The sequence below is a fragment of the Petaurus breviceps genome, unplaced genomic scaffold, assembly GCF_028583685.1.
Source record: "Petaurus breviceps papuanus isolate PSGF00001 unplaced genomic scaffold, PetGlider_PUasm1.0 173, whole genome shotgun sequence".
Lineage (NCBI taxonomy): Eukaryota > Metazoa > Chordata > Mammalia > Diprotodontia > Petauridae > Petaurus > Petaurus breviceps.
In genome coordinates, this window is record NW_027185759.1 from 9652991 (window position 1) to 9677367 (window position 24377).

Sequence of the window (24377 nt, forward strand, 5' to 3'; positions counted from 1 at the left end):
GAAGGAAGGAAGGAAAGGAAGGAAGGAAGGAAGGAAGGAAGGAAGGAAGGAAGGAAGGAAGGAAGGAAGGAAGGAAGGAAGGAAGGAAGGAAGGAAGAGAGGGAAGGAAGGAGGGAAGGAGGGAGGAGGGAGGGAAGAAAGGAGGAATGGAGGGAGGGAGGAAGATAGGAAGGGAGGAAGGGAGGGAGGGAAGGAGGGAAGGAGGAAAGGAAGGAGGGAGGAAGGGAGGGAGGAAATGTTAAAAGAACTAGAGGACTGCAATGAATTGTTTGTTATTTTACTGGACGTGAGGCACAAGCAGTAAATTATTTTGCCAAACACTTCCACAATGCTTCCAGAGATGTTCTCAGGTCAAAGGGGAGACTAGGGAAGATCGCTGTTTCCACCACCCCTACCAGATGCACCCTTTCTTTTTCTTTTTTGCCTTCTTCTCTCTCCTACTTCTCCTCTCTACCCCCTCCTCTCCCTGTTCTTTCTCTTCTTTTGGGGGAGATACAGTAGAAAGAACGATTCCATTTGGAGTCAGGATCACCAGGCTCAAATCCCAGAGTGGTGTGATGAACTCGCCTAAAGTCACAGAGATGTCTGGATTTGAACGCCTGACTCCAGAAAGTGTTTTTGCCGTGGTGTTATACTGAAGTGACACGCCCAGCACCACACGAGTGAAAAGTGGAAGAACTGAGCTTCAAACCCAGTCCTTTGGACTCCTCGCTCAGTGCCCTTTCCACCCTACCATGGTGACCTCAGGAGCTAAAGTCAGATGGGCTTGAGAGAGCAGTTAGCCCAACTTGCTCATTTTACAGCAGAGGAAACTGAGGCCTGGAGAAGGGAAAGAACTTAGCCAGATTGGCAGTGCTGGGATTTGAACCCAAGTCCTTAGGTTCCAAATCCAGGATTCTCCACAGGGAGATATGCATACCAATCTGCCCTCACAAATGTGGACAATGCCACACTTCTGGCCAAAATAAAAGGAAGGGACTCTAAAGAAACTTACCAGACAGTCCTTGTCACTCTGAGAGTTATCAGCCCCTGCAAAGAAGACAGTTACTGGTTAGAAAAAATCTGAGAGCCAAGATCTTACAGTGGTCACCTCTTAGCCCCAACCTGGCCTCCTGGGACAGGGGAGGGAGCATGGGGAGGGGCGCACATGCTAAATGGGTGGTTTCAGCCCAGGAAGTTCCTCCCTGACTCTACCTTTCCCTCCCTTGTGCCCAATGGCTTTTCTTCTTTTTAAACCTATCATTCCCCAGGCCACAGAGATTACAAGAGAGGAGGAAAGCTCTGGTCCTGAAAGGTGAGAAATCTGAAGTAAAATCCCTAAGGACAACACTGGAGCAGAGCAGAGATTTGTTGGGAAGCCCAGAGAGGCCCCATGGAGCCCCCGAGGAGAGCCATGTTGCATAAGGCAACAGCATTGCAGGAAGGTTTCATCATGGACAGTGGAGGGTGAAGGAGCAAGATCTCCATGGCCCCATCCTGAGCTGCCTTTCCTCCGTTTTCCACTCTCTCACTCACCAACAAATAGCCCAAGCACCAGAGCAGCTGCTTCTGTCCCAGCAACAGGAAATGAAACAATTCCATAGGAACTGGTCATCCTTCATGGAGGGTCAGAGCAGGAGGAAGAGCGAGCGAGGAAAATAGGTAAGGAAATTAAGTCAGGGAAGGGCCAGCCTGCAGCCCCAAGACCAACTCTGCAAACAGGGAGGAAAAGGAACTTGGAGAAATCACCACTTCCCCCACCGTAAACTGAGCTAGAGAAGATGCAGTGAAAATGGCAGGACCTTGGGGAAATGAAAACCCAAGGTTGATCAAAGCCTCCAGATGTTTCTGCCTAGTAAGGAGGGGGTGCCAGAGGCAGAGGGCTGTCCTTGGAGTCATTATGCCTTATACACATACTGCTCCCTCTGACCAAGACCATGATCCAAGATCATTCCAAAGGACCCAAGATGAAAATGTTCTCCGCCTTCACAGAGAACTGGTGAACTTGGAGTACAGAGGGAAGCAGACTTCTTTATTTCATTTTTCTTGGAGGGTTTTGTCTGTTTTCTTTTGCAACATGGCTAATATGGAAATGTTTTGCATAACTTCACATGTATAATATGATCATATTGCTTGCCTTCTCCATGGGGGGGAAGAAGATAGGATAAAGGGAGAGAATACGGAACTTTAAAAACTTTTAAATATTCACTTAAAAGAAAAAACATTCAAGTTTTTACATATAATTCTGAAATTTTTAACAAAATAAAGAAAAAACTTTTTAAGAAATATGCTAGTTCATTCTGACCAATAACAATGATCCAAGTCAATTCCAAAGAACCAATGAAGAAAATGTTCTCCACTTCCAGAGCAGGTGAACTCTGAGTACAGACTCAAACAGACCTTTTCTTTTTTTGCAACATGACTAATATGGAAATACGTTTTACAGGATTTCATATATATTATTGATATCTTATTGCTTGTACAAGGAAGGGGGAAGGTGGAAAGGAGAGAATCTGGAACCCAATTTTTAAATGAATGTGAAAAATATGTTGTTGTTTTTTTAAAAAAGAAAGAAATGTATTAAGTGGCTTAACCTCTCTGAGCCTCATCCTTCAGTTTCTATAAAAATGAGCACAATAGTATTTCAAGTTCCCACTTCACAGACCTATTGTGACGCTCAAATGAGATGAAAAGGGCAAAGTGCTCTCCAAACCTCAAAGAGCTATTGAAACGTATGTCATGACAGTGGTAGTAGCAGCAGCTGCAGCAGTAGTAACAGTAGTACCAGCAGCAGCAGCAGCAGCAGCAGCAGCAGCAGTAGTAGCAATTGTTATAGCTCTTATACTTTCAGACACTCTAGTGTCCAGAAGCCAGTGCTGAAGCTACCAGAGAGAGCCAGTCTGGTGTGGTGGAAAATGTGTCAGAAGATGAGTGTGAAGGCATCCATTTGCAATACTGGGACTGGCAGATTCACTTGATCCCCAGAGTACTAAGGAATTCTGCCCTGGGCTATGCCAATTGGGTGCCCACACCAAGACTGGCATCCATCTGGTAAGCTCCCAAGCTGCCAAAGGGGGAAAGGGGTGTGGTAAGTGGCCTGAGTCAAAAATGGAGCGTGTCAAAGCTACCATGCCAGTAAAAGTAGGAGAGCTCCTATGAGGGCCCTTGCCCTCCTTTATTTTAATGGTGGGCACAAATCCAGGACATGTGGGTATTAACCCTCACTCTGTCACTTGTGAGGGGCCAATGACTTTAGTTTCCTTCTCTATAAAACCAACATCACAAGAAAACAGGAAAGGTTGACAAGGGAGGAGAAGTTAAACAGCAAGGCCAGGTATGCATATACGTGGCATCATCTCCCTGAGACAATGTAAGTTTCTTAAGAGTGAGGACCATTTTGCTTTTTGTCTTTGTATTAGCAATTCCTAGCTCATGCCTGGCACACAAGAAGCACTTAATAAACTTAATAGCAGCTGGGAGGTGCAGTGGGTAGAGCACTGGGCCTGGGGTCGGGAAGACCTGAGTTCAAATCTAGCCTCAGACATGTACTAGTTGTGTGACCCTAGGCAAGTCACTTAACCAATGTCTGCCTCAGTTTCCTCATCTATAAAATGGAAATCCTAAAAGCACCTACCTCCAGGGTTATTGCAAGGATCAAAAGAGATAATGATGGTAAAGCACTTAGCACAGTGCCAGGTACATAAGTAAGTTCCACATAAATATTAGCTATATTATTATTATTGTTATTGTTATTAATTTTCATCATTCTATGCTTGTAGCTGAAAAAAGCTAACATAGAACTTGCGGGCCCTGCAGATCCTGGTCTTTGAGAGTTCAGAGAATTATAGTCTAGAACTAGAAAAACTGTCTAATCCAACCTCTTTTTACATATGAGGAAACTGAAGTCCAGAGAAGTTAAAAGATTGCCCAACCTGGGGATTTGTCTTGCTTTTGTTTCTATAGCCCCATCACTTAGCACAGTGCTTAGTACATGGTAAGTACTCAAATGCTTTTCATCCACTCATCCACCCACCCATCCACCCATCCACTCACTTACCCGCCCATCCACCCATCCATCCACCCATTCATCCATCCATCCACCTAACCACCCATCCACCCATTCATCCACTCACCTACCCATCCATCCACCCACTCATCTATCCACCCATCCATGCACCCACCCACCCATCCACCCATCCACTCACCTACCCATCCATCCACTCACTCATCTATCCATCCACCCACCCACCTATCTATCCATCCATCCATTCACCTAACCACCCATCCATCTACCCATTGATCCACCCATCCACTCACCTACCCATCCATCCACCCACCCCACCCCTCAAGGGGTTGACATTCTAACATGGTGATACAGCACCTAGAAGGGGGTGGTGGCCAGGAAATGGACTTAGGGTTTGGGAAATCACCAAGATGGCAAGCAGAACAACAAAGAAGTCCGTTCACACCCTCTTTCCTAAGCTGGTGGTTGGAGTAAGCTGTATTAGTACCCCCATTCTGAAGATGAGGAAAATGCAATGATAAGAGTAAAATGACTTGCCATGTTCACCCCCAAAAAAAAGGTTTAAACCCAAGTCTCCTGACTCCAAGCTAGTGATCTACTCACTACTTCACTGATGAGGGGGATGCAGAAGAAAGGGAGGGAACAGGAGAAGAGGGAGAGTGTGGCAAAGACCTCTTGAGCTCCTCCAAGCATGGGACAGGCAAGTAAGCATATCTTAAGCTTTTACTATGGCCCAGTCTCTGTCCCAAGCCCCAGGGACACAAAGAGAAAGCAAAACCAGTCCCTGCTCTCGATGAGCTAATGTTCCAACAGGGGAGACAACATGTCCATTAGTAGGTACAGAGAGCATGGAAGGTGACCTTATCAAGGAAGACCCGAGTGGGGGGGAAGGGAAGGGAGGGGATTTGGGGGAGGGGTGCTAAGGAGAGCCATTACCTCCTCGACCTCTACAAAATCTAAACAGAATCCAACAGAGCGGCAGCAGGACCAGCACAGCGCCCACAGCGACAGAGACCACCACAATGATCCACGGGAATTTTTCTGGACGCACTGGGGTGGTGAAGGAAGGAGTCGTTGCTGAGACCACAATTCTTTCTAGAGGTTGGAGAAGAAGGTGGGAGACATCTCAAGCCTCTCGTTAAGGGACACCTGGGGAAGTTCATCCTCAGGTGCTTTCCTCAATGGGTCGGCCATGATTTTATAGAGCTGAGACTACTGGGAAGCCAGGAGCCACAGTATGGGGTGTGGGGCTAGGGCTGGGTTGGGGCTGGACAGGGGAAGAAAGAGCGAGGGGAGCAGTTACTTCCCACAGCAGAGTCACATGACCCGGGCTGGGATTTACCTGGCCCCCCAGACCACCCTGTTGGGGTCCATTGGACACAGCCTTAGAGCAGGGGCTTTGCTCAGCCCCTGATACATCATTTGATGTCCATTTCTCCTTAGGACAACTAACCCACCTGTCACATTGAGTTCTGACCGATCACTTTCTTCTACCGGTGGCATTTCAAAATTGATAATTCCGCAGAAGTATCTCCCACTGTCGTTTAGCTGTAGTCCCAAAATGGTCATTTCATAGGTCTGCTTATCTGCCCGCATGGCTATGTGGTACCTCTCCTGCAGCTGAGAGCTGGGCGTGTCTTTTGGGTAGGCAGCTAACTTCTCAGGCTGGCTGCCGTTCTTTTCTCTGTACCAGTTTAAGATGGGAACTGATGATTTGTGGGAGACATTGCAGACAAAAGTGGCATTTTCTCCTTCTGTCCTCAAGAGATGGAGTGGCCAAAAGCCAAGGCTATACTCGGTTTTCACTGGAAAAGAAATCAGATGTGAGCATTTGCTGTCCACGACGTCTCTGGCTTCTGACCCCTCATCTCTACCCACACAACATTCCTTCTGCCACACCATCTTAACCTCCTCCTAACCTCAGCCTTGTTGAGGTTAGGGTTCAGCTAACCAGTCACTGAGAGACCCTTCCAACCCTGAGATTCTGAAGAATTACCACAAAAGGAGGGGCCACCAAGTGAGGGAAGTGATTGTCTCTAAAAGGCAGGGGATTTGAAACAAGTCAATAGAACTGCTCTTTCTGGAGCCCCAACCTAGCCAGTCTAATTGGTGGGAATTCAATCAAGAAAGTCATCTGTCAAGCATATATTGAAGATGGCTGTGTCCTGGGCACAGGGCTTTCCATGTAGGTAAAGATTATACAATGAGGGGATCAGAGGATCCTAAATTTAAAGGTCACATACTTTAATCCCCCTCATTTTACAGATGAGGAAACTGAGGCCCAGAGAGGCCAAGTGGTCAGTTCAAGGTTATACAAGCAGTAAGCATCAGAAGCGAGATCTGAGCCCAGGTCCTTTGACTCTGGAGCCAGTGTTTTCCACCATACCAAGCATTTCTGAGGAACTTCTTATTCTCACCAAATATTCCCATGATGGTGAGAGGAATGAAAACCAGACCCTGTGAGAATCAGACGAAAGAATTTCGGGGGGGTGGGTAGAATACCAAGCATCCCATGCTATATTTATGGAAAAGAGGGGAAACAAGAGGGGACTCTGGACTGGTTGAGTAACTGTGTCTGATCCTTCAGCATCAACTTGGAAGAAGGACACCAGGCTAGGTTAGCTGTGAGCAGTGACTTGGATAGAGGCATGTGGGGCATGTTCATTGAATGTGAAGATGACACAAAGCTGGGAGGGACAGCTAACACACCAGAGGAAGGAAAACTCAACAGCCTTGTACTGAATGGAATACTGTGGAACTGAACATGAGTATATGTGAAACCCTACACTGAGGTTCCAAAGAGTCCAGTTTTCCAGTATAAGGTGGGGGAGGCACGGCTAGCCAGTCAAAACTATGAGAAACTTCCAGTGAGTGACAAGCTAATTTTGAATTACTAGAGTGACATGGCTGTGCAAGAAGTAAAGCCTCCTTGGACTGCCTTGTCAAGGTACAAAGTCCAGGGTGAGAGAGGCTTTGGGCCCTCTGTGCTCTGCCCTGGTCACACCACATCTGGAGAACCACATATCATCTGAAAGAGCAAGCTCGGCGGGCAAGGAGCCCTTCATCCCCGCCAACACCAGCATCAACTGCCAGCCAGCTTTCATGGGATGCAGGAAAACCTAAGAGCCCTGGGAACAGAAGCGCCACCCCCACACATCGCTGACCCTACTTCCATCCCGTCCCCTAAGTGAAGCCATCATCCAGGCAAGCAACCCTTGGGGAAATATGACCTACTGACCGCCCCTGCAGGAGCCACAGCTACAAAAGGCACGGAAAAGTAAGCTATAGTCTGAGTCCTTGGTGCCATCCAATGTTTTAAAGTCAGAAACAGATCTCATTTTATCAATGTGAATGAAACAAAGAATATATGTGACCATCTGGACCCTTCTAGTCCAGGGCTCCTACTGTCTGTCCTGCAGTTGACCCTTCCCATATGCATCATTCTCCCTAAGAACACAAGCTCCATCTGAGCAGGGGTCTTGTATCACCAATATTTAATATCACAGTTAGTATCTAGTAAGCACTTAACAAATGCTTTTCCAAGCAAGGAATAGTTTACCTGTCAGATTTATGGAGAGGGGAAGACTTTATGACTAAACAAGAATTAGAGAGCATTATAAAATACAAAATGGACAATTTTGATTACATTAAATTGAAAAGATTCTGTACAAACAAAGCCAAGATTAAGAGGGAAGTGGAAAATTGGGAAAGAATTTTTACAACCAACATCTCTGAAAGAGGCCTCATTTCTAAAATATACGGAGAATTGAGTCAAATCTATAAGAATACAAGTCATTCTCCAACTGATAAATGGTCAAAGAATATAAACAGGCAGTTTCCAGAGGAAGAAATTAAACAAATCTCTAAATCATATGAAAAAATGCTCCAAATCACTATTGATTAGAGAAATGCAAATCAAAACAACTCTAAGGTACAACATCTTTTTTTTAAGCAATTGGGGTTAAGTAACTTGCTCAAGGTTACACAGCCAGGTGTTTCTGGGTGGGTGCTAAGTGTCTGAGCCCAGATTTGATTCCCCAGGTCATCCCGACATTGGGACCGGTGCTCTTACTCGCTGTGCTACCGCCCCAAAGGTACCACATCTTACCAGTCAGATTGGCTAAGATGACAAAACAGGAAAATGACAAATGTTGGAGATAATGTGGAAAAAATGGAACATTAATGCATTGTTGGTAGAGGTGTGAACTGACTCAACCATTCTAGAGAGTAATCTGGAACTATGCCCAAAGGGCTTTCAATAATTTCATACCCTTTGACCCAGCAATACCACTTCTAGGGTTGTATCCCAAAGAGATCATAGAAGTGGGAGGAAGACCCAAAATATTTACAAAAAATAAGTACAAAAATATTTATAGCAGCTCTTTTTGTGGTGGCAAAGAATTGGAAATTAAGGGGATGCCCATCAATTGGGGAATGGCTAAATAAGTTGTGGTATATGAATGTAATGGAATACTATTGTGCTATAAGAAATGAGAGTGGATGGACTTCATATTTACCTGAAGAGGCTTATATAAACTGATGCTGAGTGAGAAGAGCAGAACCAGGAGAAATTTATACTCAATTACAGACACAACGTATGTGTGATGACCAACTTTGATAGACTGGACTCTTTTCACGATGCAGGGTTATAGGTCAACTCCAAAAGACTCATGATGGAGAGAGATATCTATGTTCAGAGAAAGAACTAGAAAGAACAGATTGAATGTAATGTAAATGTAGATTGAAGCAAACTCCCTGCTCTCTGTCTTTTTCTTGTTTGGTTTTGTTTCCTCTCTCCCATTGTTCATTCCATCCAATACAATCCTTCTTTGCAATCTGACTAATGTCTAATGTGAAAGTATCTGCAGATCCTATACCTTATTGTATGCTACCATGGGGGGGGGGGGTAGGAAGGGAGGGGGAGAAAATTTGAAACTCAAGTAATTGTGGAACTGAACCTTGTAAACTAAAAGTAAACAAATTAATAAAGACCAAAAACAGTTTTTAAATAAATGCTTTTCCATTCAGTTACATGCCAGGGAAAGCACTGATATGCATCCAGAAGCTGATGGCCAGGATGGCGAATGAAGGGCAAGGAGTTCATGCCCCGTGAGCATTGAATGAATGAACCAGGAATAATAATTGATGAAAAAAGACAGAGAATGACAGAGATGTGTTGGAGCATTTGAAGTACCCCCAAACAGGAGAATTCGGCATGCTCTGTGGGGCTGCAGAGATCTGAGTCTTGTCAGCAAGCCACCCCATCAGCCACCAGCAAGAAATCTCTCCCCCAAATGACTGGGAAGACTGACTACTTTCTTTAATGAGACATGAATAAAACCTAGCCTACAATGAATTCTTACCAGATACAGAAGTGGGAACCATATTGTTTTAAACTTTCCAAATGACTGTGCTGTCCCAGACCAGCTGGCCTCAGCAGTCCCTACGAACCAGAGCCAGAGGGCCCGGCGCCCCATCCTATCAGACAAAGCCAACGCTACCCTGGTCCTGCCGCTGGCAAGCTGCCCTGCACAGGTCAGACTCTGTGGAGGATGGATGAGTGTTTGCTGTGCTGTGGATGGAATGCCGGCATCAGTCATGCTGACCAGAGCTGGTTTATAATGAAACAAAGCTCTTGATGCTAAGTAAAGAGTTGCCCATGACCCTTGTGTAAAGCTTCTGATCTTGGGACTAAGTGTCCCTGGTCCGATCACCTCCTCAGCTTCCTCTAAGACGCTTCTTAGCTGTGTGACCGACCCTGGGCAAGTTCCTTTCCCTACCTGGGCTTGAGATCCCTCATCCGCAAGGTGAGGGGGTTGGAGGGATGAGATTCCTCCCACCTCCTAGTCCCTGATCTTATGAATATAACATAATGTGGGGTGTAAAGATAAAGCAGAGACTCACAGAAATTGAAAAGAGAGAAAATTCAAGCATTTACTAAGAACTTGGTATGTGCTGATCACTGTAGGGGGGAGGAGCCAAAAAAGAAGCAACACCTGCCCTCAAGGAGCTTATACTCTGCTGAGGGCAAGGGGGCAAAGTAGCAGGTACAAGGGTCCATAGATACAAAGTAGATTTAGGGATGGGAATGAACAGGAGAGTAAGAAAGATTCCTTGTAGGAGGCAACCCCCGAGGTCCATAATTAGAACCCCAGACTGTGGGCTCAACCACTGTTTCTGCCTTCCCAGTCAACATGCCCTTTTCAGGAGGGTGGGGCTGTGGGGGTGGGCGTTCTGAAACCTAACTGCCTTTGGCATCAGACTGCCGAAAAGCTGCACCCACCCCCAAGGTTCAAGGAAAATAGCTTCCCTGATTGGGGCCATAGTAGAAAGAAGAGGGGCAGACAGCATCTATCTGCTCTTTAGATAAGGCGGGGTGGCCATGGGGAGAGCACAGGCTCCTTTGAGCTCAGGCGGCTTCTCTCCAGGCTAGAAGGATAGTACAGCCAGAGGTTTGGGGTTTTTTAAAGAAATAATAAAAACCCAGTCAATTACTCCAAGGCCTGAGAAATACATTATAAAGCTTCAGTGATGTCACCACTGATAAACACAAGGCAGCATCTGAGTTGTAGGCTTCAGAGGAGGGAGGTGGGAAAGATAGACCAGCCTCTCACACTCATAGACTGAAGGCTGAAAGGAACTCAAAAGGTCTAATCCAACCTATTTTCTCCCATTTTACAAAGGGAGGAACTGAGGTTCATCTCCCATTGTCATGGCTGGTTGTAGACACATTGGATGCAATACATTTTGGCTCAACAAATCGTACTCCTATTGTGTGCCAGGTCCAAGGGACACAGGCAAAAGCTATCAGTCTCTGAGCACAAGAAGCTTACATTTTAGTCTGTGTGGGGAGACCAGAGTAATTCCAAGATTCCAAAGTGTGTGCAAGTGATACCAAGGGATTTTTAAGAGGGCGTGGACCCTATCAAGTGCGGGGCTCAGGAAAGGCCTCATAGAGGCTGTACCTGAGTCTGAAGACAACTACAGGCCCTAAGAAAGGAAGGTGAGGAGAGAATGCAGAGACCCACCTGGGCAAAGACAGGGTGATGGGAAATGGAAAGGTGTTAGAAACAACTATAAAGCTTTAGTTCAGCTCACTTTTGACTGAATGAGAATAATCAATTCCAGATCAGTACCAGCATGCACAGCTGAATGTTCTATGCCCTGGTCTAGAAGTAACTCTATGAATAACACACAGGGAAGAGAAATCCCACGGGGGACTTTGGTTCCTTAGAGTGGGTATTAGGGAGCAGCATTATTAGTCTGTGACCAGAAAGAAAAGCCCATTCCCTACCATCCAGCAAGACAGGAAGCATGGAGCCTGTCAGATTTAGAGTCCAGAGCTCTGGGATCAGCAGCGTGGTGAAGGGGAGTTGCAGGACTTCAGTTCAAATCCTGCCTCTGACACTTGCTGTTTTGTGACCTCAGGCAAGGTTATTACCCTCCTGGCGTGCAACTCTCAGGATTACCTGGTGCACTCCACCCTCCTCCCCAGACGCTGCTTTCTCTCTGTACTCTGATGGCCTCTTGTATGTACTGACTTAGGGACATGTCTTCCCCATTAGCGTGTAAGCTCAGAGAGGGCAGGTAGGAACTGTTTCTGCTTTTTCTCTGTATCCCTAGTGCTCAGCACAGTGGCTGGCCCAGAGTCAGGGCTTATTGGTTGCTGATTAGTGGAAAGAATATGGGGAAAAGATGTAAGTGGAAAAAAGGAAAAGGGTTCCCTAGTTTGAGCCCCCCCAAGGAGGGGCCTGAGCGCTGGATGCTGGGAGGGAGAATCAGCAGAGAGGGAGCAGGCAGGAAGATAAAGGTAGCCCTTGTGGAAGTCATGTTGATGAATTCTAGAGGAGGGAAGAGGTCTGTGGTTTGTGGGTGTTTAAAATTTCACCCAGTGATCTCTCTGTGGGAAGACTGACTTCCAAGCTCTGCTCAAGCTCACAAGGAAGATGCCCAGCAGAGGCAGTCTCCCTTAAGACTTTCTTACATCTCCCTGAATGCTAAGAGCCTTTGGCAACACCCAAGGCTGAAGGGACTCACCCGACCGAGCTTGGAGCCAGCTCAAACCGGGGAGCTGGTTGTTAAATTTCTAGTGTGAACATTTACACTTCAGAAATCATCAAAGGCTACACATCAGGAAATGGTCTATTGTTTTGTTGATGAAAGACTTAAGAAAATGATGGGAAAATGTTAATAATGCCAATCAAACTACACCCCCATCACTCACCATAAAACTTTTTAATCCACATGAAAATGAATCTCAAAAGTCAATAACTGCTCCGAATTCACTGTGTGAACTGAGGTGAGTCTTTCACCATCAGAGCCTCAGTTTCCTCCTCTGTTAAATGAGCAGTTTGGACTCCTTCCGGCTTCAAAATAAAAAAAAAATAAAGGAGGCAGACTGCCGTCAAAGGAAGTGCTGAGTTGGTCTTGGGGAAGTTGCCTTCAAACTCTGTTGGCCTCTCTTGACTTTCAGATACCAATGTAGGACAAAGCCACATTTTACAGAAGGCTAGGCAGTGTATCCATGTGTGTGTTTGGGTTGGTATGTGTGTGGTTTATACCCGCAAGAGGGCGGGCGCCCTTCCCCCCTTGCACATCCCTGAAACTCAGTTTCCTCTTCTGTAAAATTGAAACAAAAGCTCTCACACAACCCACCAACAAGGCTTATTGGGAAAAAAGCTCTTTGTAAATGTTGAGGTATTAGAGAAATGTTGGTGACTCACTCCTGATAAGACTCAAGCTGTGCCAGACATTTTAAAACTAGCTTGTTGTTGGAAAAAGTATTCCACCACTAACATATTTCTGTGCATTGGTACAGTCCCACCCCACAAACTATCCAATGATTATTTCCAGCTCAATGTCCTTTGGGCATCTCCAATTCATCCCGTCTAAACCAAAACTCATTATTTTGCTCCCCAAACTCACACACATTATGGACGTCCCTCTTTCTGTCTCCATCCATTCTGGAACCCAGGAACCCAGCTTCCCAACCTCATCATCTTCCTCAGCTTCTCTCCCACCCTCACCTTGCCACGACCACCACCACCCCCTCCCCCGCCGTTTCCAATCAGTTGCCAAGCCTTCTCATAGATTTAGAATCATGGACTTGGAAGTAAAGAGGACTTTTAAGATCAGCAAGTCTAACCTTATCATTTTACAGATGAGGAAACTGAGGCCCAAAGGGCTTAAACAACTTGCCTAACATCACCCAAGTCTTAAGTGGCAAGTGGGATTCTAACCTAGATCACTGGATTCCATGTCACGTGCTCTTTCACACTCCTTCTCACCCAGCTACCTCAATCGCCTCAATTGGTCTTCCTGTCTCAAGTCTCTCCACTTCCAGTCCCTCATGTTCAGCTATGAAAGTGATATACCCGAACAAAGGTCTGCCTGAGATATTCCCTCACTCCATAAACTCAATAGACTCTCTAGGACCAAATACAAATACCTGTGCTTGTCTTGTAAAGCTCTTTACAACCTGACTGCAGCTTACGTTTCTAAATGTATTGTCCATTGGTGCCTGTCACGTACACCATGCTCCAATGAAGCTCACCTTCTTGCTTTTCCTTGCTTTTTCCATGACACTCTATTTCCCCAACTCTGCAAGCTGCCCACCAGGCAGGAAGCATCCTCTTTCTCCTCACCTTCATCTCTTTTCAAACCTGAGCCCGACATCACCTCCTAAAGGAAGCTTTTCCTCTTCTCCCCAGCGCGAAAGCTTCCCCCCACACACACCCATTACCTCGGGTTCATTTTCTATACACTTGTGTTGGTGCCTGTTGCCTCTCCCTACAGAAGGTAAGCTATCTGGGAGCAGGGAGGGCTTCGTTCTCTGCATTTGTCACCCAGAATGGTGCCTAGCACATGGTGAACACCAAGTAAATGCTGATTGATTGATTCATCAGAAGAAATGCATAGTGACCCATAGTTGCTGTCTCTTAGTACAAGTGAATGCACTTCAGTTCACCAAGACTTGCTTCTTCACTTCTTGAAGTTTCACAGTGTGCTTTCTTTTCAATGTACCCATGAGGTGAATCTATACATCAAATATTTTTGTCCCATTTTACAGAAGAGAGATCTAAGCCCTAAGACATAAAGTGACTTGTCCAAAGTCCACTGCTAGTAAGGGTCAAAGCCAGGATCTGAATTCAGGTCTTTGGACTCTGAGTCAAGTACCCTTACTACTACAGAGCCCAGAGCTAAAAAGGACATGGGAGCAGCAGATTGCCCCAGTATGTCTAAAATAGCAGTCATGCCACTGCCTTGCCTCCAAGAACTGAGTAGGACACGTCAGGGGCTGCTCTCACACTCCTGGTGTCTCTTTTTCCTTTTTGGATTTTCACAAGTAGTTTCCCCAGAGCTTCCACCAAAAAGCTGATGTCACATGTGCCAAACACAGTTAATCTAGAGTAAATCAACCCAGAGAAATCCAAGTGAAAGTCTTGTGAAGCACGGGGAGGTTAGAATTCACTTGATGGGTCTTCTCTAGCAGAGATGGGACAAGATGTTCCCTGAAAGGATAAACTATGATTAAAATGAACAGGAAAGAGGTTAAGCACAGAGCTACTGACCACCAGGGAGCTCAAAGGAGCCATGGAACACAGGAACACTCAGACAGAGAAAAAAAAATTGATAAAAGGCATGCTCTTCGGACAAAACATGACCAACTACAATTCATCCAAGAAATCAATGTTATATGAATTAATTTTTCCTAATTATTTCCTAATAATATTATACCATTAGGAAAACAATAAACACAATCATATTAAAAACAAAACCACATGATGATCCTTCAGTGTATCTCAGTAGATAGAGAAAAAGCCTTTGATAAAGTACAGTGCTCATTTATGCTTTGTTTAAAAAGATACAAAATATAGGCATAGAGGGATCATTGTCTTAATATTGTCAAAAAGTATCTAACTAAAAGCAAACATCATAGGCAATGATGATAAGGCAGAAGCTTTCCTAATAAATACAGGAGTAAAGCAAGGGTGCCCGTTCTCCCTATTATTATCAGATTCTAGAAATGCTAGAGTAATCACAATAAAACAAGAGAAAGAAACTAAAAGTATGAAGATTGGTAAGGAAGAGACAATTAATTAGAAAAAATAGTTAATTGGAAAATATGGGGAATTACCAACAATACTAATTGAAAATATGGGGAATTACCAATGATACTAATTGAGACAATAAGTTCTGCAAACTTGCAAGCTACAAAATAAACCTACAAAATCACATTTTAATATATCAAAATCCAAAGGGTAAGAGAAGCCATGTCAGACTTTATATTCTTGGGCTCAAAGATCACTACAGATGGTGACTGCAGCCCTGAAATAACAAGATGTTTCCTCCTTGGAAAGAAAACTATGGCAAATCTGGACAACACACTAAAAAACAGAAACATCACTTCACTGACAAAGGTCCATAGAGTCAAAGCTATGGTTTTTCCATTAGCAATGTATGACTGTGAGAGAGGAAAACTGAATACTGCCAAATCTGCACTTTCAAATTATGGTGATGGAGAAGACTTTTGAGAGTCTCGTAAATAGCAAGGAGAACAAATTAGTCAATACTTAAAGAAAATAATTTAGGCTATTCACTGGAAGGTCAAATACCGAAACTGAAGCTTAAATACTTTGATCACATAATGAGAAGACGGGATTCATTGAAAAAGACCTTGATGTTGAGAAAAACTGAAGATAAAAGAAGAAAGGAATGGCAGAAGATACGGTGAATAATGTCATGGAAACAATGAACATGAGCTTGGGCAGATTTTGGGAAGCAATGCAGGTTAGAAGCGCCTGGAGTGTGGTGGTCCATGGGACTATGAGGAATTGGATAGACTCAACAACTGAATAACAACAAATAATTCAAAGGGAAATCTCATTCAAAATAACTACAGAATGTATATAATATTTGTATTCAATCTACAAATACTTGTATAGATTGAAATGCAACATGCTCCTTAAAGATATAAAGAACAACTCAAATAGCTGAAGGAATATTCAGTGTTCAAGGCTGTGTCTGTAATAAGGTCATAATAAAAATGACAATTCTGAAATTTAATATACTCCTTTAGTGCTACACCAACCAAACTATCAAATGGAAACTTTATAGAACTTGATAAAACAATAACTAAAGATACTTGGAGAAAAAATATCTAGACTGTTAAGGGAAATATATAAAAAATGTAGGGATAAAGGGCAAATAGCACTTCCTGAGCTCATATTACATAATAAAACAGCAATCATCAAAACCTTTCCTGATTTGGTTTAAAAATAGAGAAGTAAATCAATGAGACATAGACCAGGCAAGAGAGAATATCAAACAGTGGATCTCAGTAATAATCCATTGCTTAATGAACCAGAAAATATAAATTACTTAGAAAAGACCTCGCTAATATATAAAATTGATAGAAAAACTGGAAAACAGTCTGACAAAAATAGGTTTAGGTAACAACAAATTCACAACAGATACAGGACCTTAATATTAAAGATCATGCCCCCAAAAATTATAGAAAAAAACAGATTAGATGCCTTTCACAGCTATGGGTAGGATGGAGATTCTTAATCAAAGAAGCATAGAGTTTTTTTAATTAAAAAGATAACTCTGTTGACACTTTCTAGCTGTGTGACCTTGGGCGAGTCACTTAACCCCTATTACCTCACCTCACCCCTTCAAAAAAATAAATAGATAGCTCTGATCACATGGATCTTTAAAAACTTCTGCAAAAAAATAATAATGTATCTAGTATAAGAACGGAAATACTAAAAAGAAGAAAAAAATCTCATCAAATTTCCCAATTAAATGTTTATAGCAGTGCTGCAAAGTAGAAGCCTAGTGATTGGGAACTAGATAAACACAGTGTGGTACATAAATATAATGGAATATGACTGTGCTATGAGAAATGACAAATATAATGATACGGAGCAACATAGAAAGATTAACATATAATGATGCAGAATGGAGTAAGCAGAGCCAGGAAAACACTACCCCCAATGACTGTAACAACATAAATGGAAAGACCAACCACAAAACAACCAAAAATGAATGTTGAAAATTGCAAACAAGGAAGCCTCCGAAGGAGAGAAATGAGAAAGTCTCCTCATCCTACTCCTTTGCAGAGGTGGGAGATCCATGGGTGTGGTACATTGAAAGTATTTAAAGACTTTTTTGATGTATTGGTTAGATTTATTGATGTGATGTGTAAAAAAATCAGTTAAATGATTTTTAAAAAATAAAAACACACTCTTCATCAACAAAGGGATCACAGAGAATAAAGAGGTGTCTGAACTGACAAAAGATGGGTCATCATTTGGATCCCTGCAAATTTCCTCATCTTGATTCCCATCTCAGGCAATTCATGGTGTCCTGTAAGAGGCAGGTTGACCCAAAACAACACAAGATACACACACGCGCACACATACACACACACCAGTTGTGTTTTCAATGGCTTCTCAACAGTTTCCATGAAAAAAAAATCCAACCCTCTTTTCCCATCAGTGGTTATGTGACCTTCCTCCCTAAGTCCTCCACTTTAAACTCCTAGACAAAGAAAAGACATGGTGATTTGGACATTTCCTTCAAGGATTCATGTCAAAGAACAGAGCACTGGCAGGGGGCATCAGAAGCCAGAAAAAACCCTGGCCCCCATTCCTTCTTTGCCCATACTCTGGTAAGCCTGACATTAGGAGGGAGTCCCAGCCTGGGCCAAGGACACACAAGGCTTGAGTGAGCCAGGAGACCACATAAACACAGCAGACCTTGGACTACATCTGTCCTTTTCCTTTCACCCAGGATGCCTATTTGGATGCCCAGCAGGTACAGACCAAAGTTTGATTTTCCATAGAGGAGGTCAGAAAGTTGAGCTCAATTTCCTTATCTCACTCCCTGGCCTGCACACACCTTTTCTAAATGGCAAGCTTTAACCCTTTCAGAATCTCCCTAAATCAAAAAGACAGAAATAATGAAGGACCTTGGGGCAGCCATGTTCCTTCCATGACCCAAGGGATCCACACACAACCACAGAAGTTTAGAAATTCAACCCACCTTTCTCTGGTCACCAGGAAGCTCAGAATTGTAATAGCATCTCAGACCCACATATCAAGACCCCATCATTCTTACAACACTCCCATGCAGTAGGTAGTACCATTATCCCGTTTTACAGAAGAAAACCACCAAAGTCAGAGAGTTGAAATTGATCCCCCAAAGTCATGTAACTAGAATGCATCAGACCCAGGGCTGATTCCACCCATGTTCTCTGACTCCACATTCACTACTTTTCCCCCAGCACCCCAAAATAAGAGGGAGGCACCCATCTTCATGGTAGAGTCCTCCCTCCAAGAAGATGCCCAATTTATCCTGTTAATAACTTGCTCAATCAGAGCAGTTTCATGCTGTCACTCCCATCGGACTGAGAGTTCTTTGAGAGCTTGGACTGTCTTTGGCCTTTCTTTGGACCTCCATCATGCAGCAGAAGGCACTGAATAATTGACTGAATAAATTCAAGTTTTTCAAAGGTCATACAACAGGGCCCTTCCCACCCTATCTAGCTTATTCTCCCCGTGGTAATAACTAATGCTGACAGTTCCATATCTCTGTATGATTACAAAGTACTTTGCATATATTTTTCCATGTCTTATGAGGCAGATGATCCATGTGTTATAATGCCCCTCCTACAGATTACTGTTAATGCAATTTCAGTTAATACAAATACTATTACACCCATTTTCCAGATGAGGAAAACTGGGCAGCTCAAAAAAGATCTGTTGTCATGAAGTTGGTAAATGACAAAACTTTGGGCTCTAACTCAGGTCTCCTGAGTTCAGATCTTGGAGCTATCTCACCTGCATCACCCTGCCTTTTGTTTTGTACAAATGTGTGACTTGTCTGTTGGGCATGTCTGTTTGCAACAGAAACCAGTTATTTGTGCCCTTCAAATCCCTCATTTTGATCCAAACCATCACTGGGTCACTTCATCTACAAACTCTCTTCCATGCTGACAAGCCCTAATTCTTTCAGCCTCTCTGTCCTCCAAGGGCCCACTCAACTGTAAATCCTGTGATTCGGATAAGCCTCAGCGTCAAGCACTGGGAAAGCCCCTGTGTGGATCTCTGCTAAACGCTCTCTCTTTTCTCTGTCATCTCAGAGAGGGGGCACACACTTGATGAAATGCTGGTGGGTGGCAAGCAGAGCAAAGCAAATGGTAGAATCCCCACCCCATGCCCAGTGTTGTTCCAGGTCCTGTGGGATCTGGAGGAGATAGCTTGGTGCAAGTGAAAGAAAGCTGGAAATCAGAAGGCCTGGGTTCAAATCCTGCTGCTGCCATTAACTAGCTCTGACTTAGACCTTGGGCATGTGACCTGCCTATGAAATGAAAGTGGTGGACTAGATGGCCTGAGGTCCCTTCCGGCCAATCTGCTAGCCCGGGGATGGGGAACCCATGGCCTCAAGACCACTTATGGCCCTCTAGGTCCTCAAATGTGGCCCTTTGACTGAATCCAAACGTCACAGAGCAAATCCCCTTAATAGAAGCACCTCACCTATGATCTCCTTGGACCCCCTCCCCCCGAATGGATAGGGCTCAGTAAGTGTGCAGTAGATGAATAAATGAGTTTTACCCTGTGGCTTTTCTCTTCACCTCTTGCTGGTTTGCTTTCATTTCACTCCCAAATCTTCCTCTTTGTGGGATTTTTTTGCTCACTGCCATTCCATTTGGTAATGTCCGCCTTCCTCTGAATTCCCTCCTGCTGAGTCTTGTCTTTCCTCCACCCACACATCCATAGCTCCTTTCCCAGCAAGTCTCTCTCCTAATCTCCCTTTTCTTCCTTCTTTCATGTGCCCTGCCCTGCCCTGTCCTGTCCTGTCCTGTCCTGTCCCGTTCTGCCCTGTCCTGCCCTGTCCTGCCCTGCCCCATCCTGTCCTGTCCTACCCTGCCCTGTCCTGCCCTGTTCTGCCCTGTCCTGTCCTGTCCTGGAGCACTATCTCTTCCCAAGACTACTCAGAAGCTGCTCCAAGTTTCTTGCCCTCCGCTGTGGTCAAATCTTGACTCAGTCATTGTCTTGCTTAGGGAACCTTGGGCAAGTAATTTCCCATCTTTGGGTCTCATGTTCCTCATCTGTAGAATGGGAGTATTGAACCAGATCCCCTCTGAAGTTTCCATCAGATCTAAATCTGTGGGTTCTTCTCAGTTACTTAAGTTTTTCTTTCTCAAAACCACAGAATCTCAGGGTTAGAAGGGATCCCTAGATCATCTAGGCCAGGGGTTCTACGCCTTTTCTGAATCATGACCCTCTTTGGCAGTTCTGGGGAAGTCTACAGAAGCCTTCTCAGAATCATGTTTTCCAATAATTGGAAGAAATAATAAATTTCAGTCAGAGGTTAGTGAAAGCACACCTTTGGACCATCAGGCAAGGTCTGTCCCCAACAAATGTGTGGGAGGACCCTGATATGTTGCTGTTACAGTTCTTATTTACTCATTCAGTCACGTCCAACTCTGTGTGACCCTGTGGAATACAGCCCACCAATACCGGCCATGGGCTGTCTTGGTAAAGACACTAGAGTGGTTTGCCATTTACTTCTGCAGTGAAGTAAGGCAAACAGAGATTAAGTGACTTGCCCAAGGTCACACAATTAGTAAGTATCTGAGGCCCAATTTGAACTGAGATCTTCCTGACTTCTGGTCCAGCACTTTATCCACTGAGCAGTCTGGCTGTTTCCACTGGGTACAAAGTAGATGCTTAATAAAATCCTTATTTATTATAACCAAACTCCACCTTCCAACCATGGAGCCTTCCTGAATATTGATGATCTGACTGCCCATTTAGTATAGACTGTGCCTGGGGATCTTCACTGCTGTGTCCTTCCCCCATCCCACAAAAGCGTTTCATCTAACACTTGTGTTTGGTAGGAATCCTTGGACCGGTTTTAAAGCCCTAACAGAGTCATAAAAGAAAGTGTGTGTGAGTGAGTGAGTGTGCGTGAGTGTGGTTGAGTGTGAGTGTGGGTATGAGTGTGAGTGTGTGCATGTGTGTGTGTGTGTGTCCTGCCAAGCTGCAAAGACCTACAGGGGAACTTTATGGCTATGTTTATCTTCTAAGTCCCAGCCTTGATCAGCTGGGGGAGATCCATCACCAGCTCAGCCCTGGAGGGGTGAAATTTCCAGCCCCTGTAACCATCAAAGATTGTTTCCTGAGGCACAGGGGGACAAAGGAATCCTCTCACCAAAGCACTCATGGATTCATGAAAAGTAAGCTAGAGCCTCAGCCTCAAAGGCAGAGCACCCCCCTGGGTCAGCTCCCTGGTCAGCTCCCAGAGTCAGCTCCCTCGGTCAGCTCCCAGAGTCAGCTCCCTGGGTCAGCTCCTGGAGTCAGCTCCCTGGGTCAGCTCCCTGTGTCAGCTCCCTGGTCAGCTCCCTGGTCAGCTCCCTGGGTCAGCTCCCTGAGTCAGCTCCCTGGGTCAGCTCCCTGGGTCAGCTCCCAGGGTCAGCTCCCTGGCAGCCTGAAGAAATGTCTTTAGGCACGGCCACAGCATCCAGTCTTCCATCCCCTTGGGTGCCTCAGTCACCTGAGCTCCCTCTGGACAAGGGGAGCACAAGACCTCTGCAGGCTCCTTCCCTCCCTGGTGAAGATCAGGGAAGCTGTAGGCGTCTCATCCCTTTCTGGGGGTTGCCTATTGAGCCTCCCATGTAGATGGCCAAGGAAGAAGGCTTTTCAAGAGGCCTAGGAGTGACTGGCTGATTTCTCCTTTCAGACCTAGAAGTCCCCAAGTCATCCAGGTTCTCCCCTACTCTTATGGGAGGCACTGAAACATATCCCTGAAGGAAACTGAAAATACAAGCTTATTTTGTTTCTTAAAAACCAACATAGGATTATCAGAAGGGGGGGGGGGGGGAGAGGTTTGGCTTCTTTTTTATGTAGGTGGTAGAAAAAAAGACTATAAGCCTGAAAGAGTGCTTTATGTGCATGTGTGTGACGCATGGCTGTGTGTGTGTGTGTGTTACAAATGTTTTTAAACCCCTGGAGTGTCCTTCCTGAGAGTCTCAGAGAAACATATCCAAAGAAGAACAAATTGTAGGTGTGATGAACACATTGTATCGAGAAAGCTCATTACAGATAAAGCCTCTGATCAGCCCTTGAAAGTTTATAACCTACTTTCATCATCTCATCTGGTCAGCTCTCAAGCCCCCAGGTCAGGCAGGGCCAGCACCATCTGCACCCCCATTTTACTGATGAAGGAACAAGAGTGGAGTCCTGTCTCTAGACAGGCTAAGGGTGCCTGATTTTCTTAGAGCTGACCACTTATCTCATAAATGAGGAAGACAAGGGCTGGGGGGATAAAGTGACTGCCCAGGGTCACACGGGTAAGAAAGCATCCGGGGTGAGATCTGAACCCAGGCCCTCTGGCTCCAGAACCCTCGGTAGGAATCATCAATCAATCAAAGCTATTCGCTTGATGGCCTGCGACTTCTCCCCGCCTTTCCCTCGGGCTTTTCAAGCAGCATATACCAGAAGAAACTCACTGGCCATTGTCCTTCACAGGCACATGCCAAGGTTTGTCCTTCCCTGCTACCCAGGCCAAGCTTTAGACTTCGTGAGCATCTGCCTCCATGAAGCCCTCCCACACTGCTCTCTCTCTAGCAGCAGGGTCTGAACCACACAGTGAAGCCCTTGCTCTTGGCTCCCTTTTATTCCTCATTACTGTTAGGTGGTTGTTAATCAGGTCTCCTGACTTGAGGGTCCCTTATAAAGGGAAAGGTGCTGGAACAAGAGAAAGCCCTGGCTTTGGGGTCGGAGGGTGTGGGTTCAAATCCTACCTCGGCCATGTACTGCCATGTATTTTAGGCACCTCATTTCAACTCTATCAAATGAGGGAGTTGAACAAGATGACCTACAATGTGCTTCTGGGAAGTCCTACCTTTGTGTGGCCTCAGGGAGGCCCCTTCACCCACCTGGGCATCAGTTCCTTATCTGTAAAATGGAAGTGTTAGAGCGGATCACCTCCGAGGGCCCTTGAAATGCAAGGCCTGTGATTCTAGAGTCCTTAGTCCTGACTTACTAGCCTGTAACCTTGAGCATGCCACTTTACCTGTTTTCCCATCTGTAAAGTAAAATAATAACTCTCTGTATGTTCCTTTTTTTCTGTCTCTATATCTCTGTCTCTCTGTCTGTCTCTCCCCCTCTCTGTCTCTGTCTGTCTCTGTCTCTGTTTCTCTCCATCTCTGTGTCTCTGTCTCTCTCTGTCTCTCTCTCCCCCTCTCTCTGTCTCTCTCTGTCTGTCTCTGTCTCCCCCCGCCCCAACAAAGCAGTATAGAAGTATCCATTGTTATTACCAGTCTTTTCATTCCCCTGACCGTTTCCTACTCATACTCTCTGGTCTGTGTGCACAGCTCAATTCCCAAAAGCCTTTTAGCAGGGTTAGATTCAGTGCCTAGGCAGGCACCCTCCCTGACCCAGCCTGCTGACCCCCCTCCTAGCAAAGGACTCTCACCAGGCTTGAGCCTGATGGAGAACAGCCCTGCGGGCTCCCCACATACCTGGTGCCAGCCGTGATGCCCAGAGAAGCAGCCCAATGCAGAAGACAGCCCTATTCCCCCAAGAGGGCCTCATGGCCACCTTGGCAGGGTGGGATCCTTGAGGGCCAGCCTCCTTGGAGCCCAGGGGTGGGAGCAGCTTGGCAGCAGCCTGCCCAGTCTCTGCCTCCCGGAGCACTGAGGGTCCTCACCCTCAGCCCAACAAGGCGCCAGTAGGTAATGGAAAGGAAACAAGCCCCATTTCAACAGGGAGGGAAGCCCTGACAGGGCCCCCGCCCCCTCATCCTCCGCCCCCTGTTCTTCCTCCTATCGCTGGTTCTCAACATCTCACAGTAAGGCCTGGAAAAAAAAGAAAGAAAAAACCGCCAGTTTCTGGCAGCCTGTGCTCCTGCTGCCAAAGAGAACAGAGGAAAGGGGGGCCTTGAAAGAACAGGGTGACAGACAGAGAGGAAGAAACCACAAGGGAAAGCAGGAGCTGCATTTCCTGGGCATGCTGACATGCTCTGAGCCCTGAGATGTGTGTGTGTGTGAGAGTACGTGTGAGTGCGTGTACATGTGTGTATGAGTGTGCATGTGTGTGCTTGTGAACATAAATGTATGAGTGTGTGTGAGTGCGTGTATGTGTGTGTGAGTGTGTGTGTGTGCTTGTACACATACATGTGTAAGTGTGTGTGAGTGTGGGTGAGGGTGCATGTGTGTGAGTGTGTGAGAGACAGAGACAGAGACAGACAGATCTCAGCTCACACGTGGCATGTCGACGTCTCTTCTCTCCTTTCTGTTTCCTTTCCGAGTCTCTGCTGACTCTGTCAAGGCCTCAGATGGAAGAGAGGAGGTGTAGGGACA

General features: G+C 45.4%; 1 protein-coding gene across 3 annotated transcripts in view; it reads right to left on the reverse strand.

The window, feature by feature from the left end:
- PDCD1 (programmed cell death 1) overlaps positions 1–23819 on the reverse strand; it is a 27491-nt gene extending 3672 nt beyond the window's left edge. Inside the window, exons 1-4 of one of the 3 annotated variants that reach the window (XM_069083336.1) lie at positions 23538–23818; positions 5461–5808; positions 4940–5098; positions 995–1029 (exon numbers count right to left, since the gene is read on the reverse strand). In XM_069083336.1, the coding sequence (XP_068939437.1) occupies positions 995–1029; positions 4940–5098; positions 5461–5808; positions 23538–23610 (615 nt within the window). In that variant the 5' untranslated portion in view covers positions 23611–23818. Of the gene's footprint in view, positions 1–994; positions 1030–4939; positions 5099–5460; positions 5809–23537 lie in introns of all 3 variants that reach the window. The other 2 variants (XM_069083337.1, XM_069083338.1) reach the window with 2 other exon arrangements.
- Between the last annotated feature and the right edge of the window lie 558 nt (positions 23820–24377).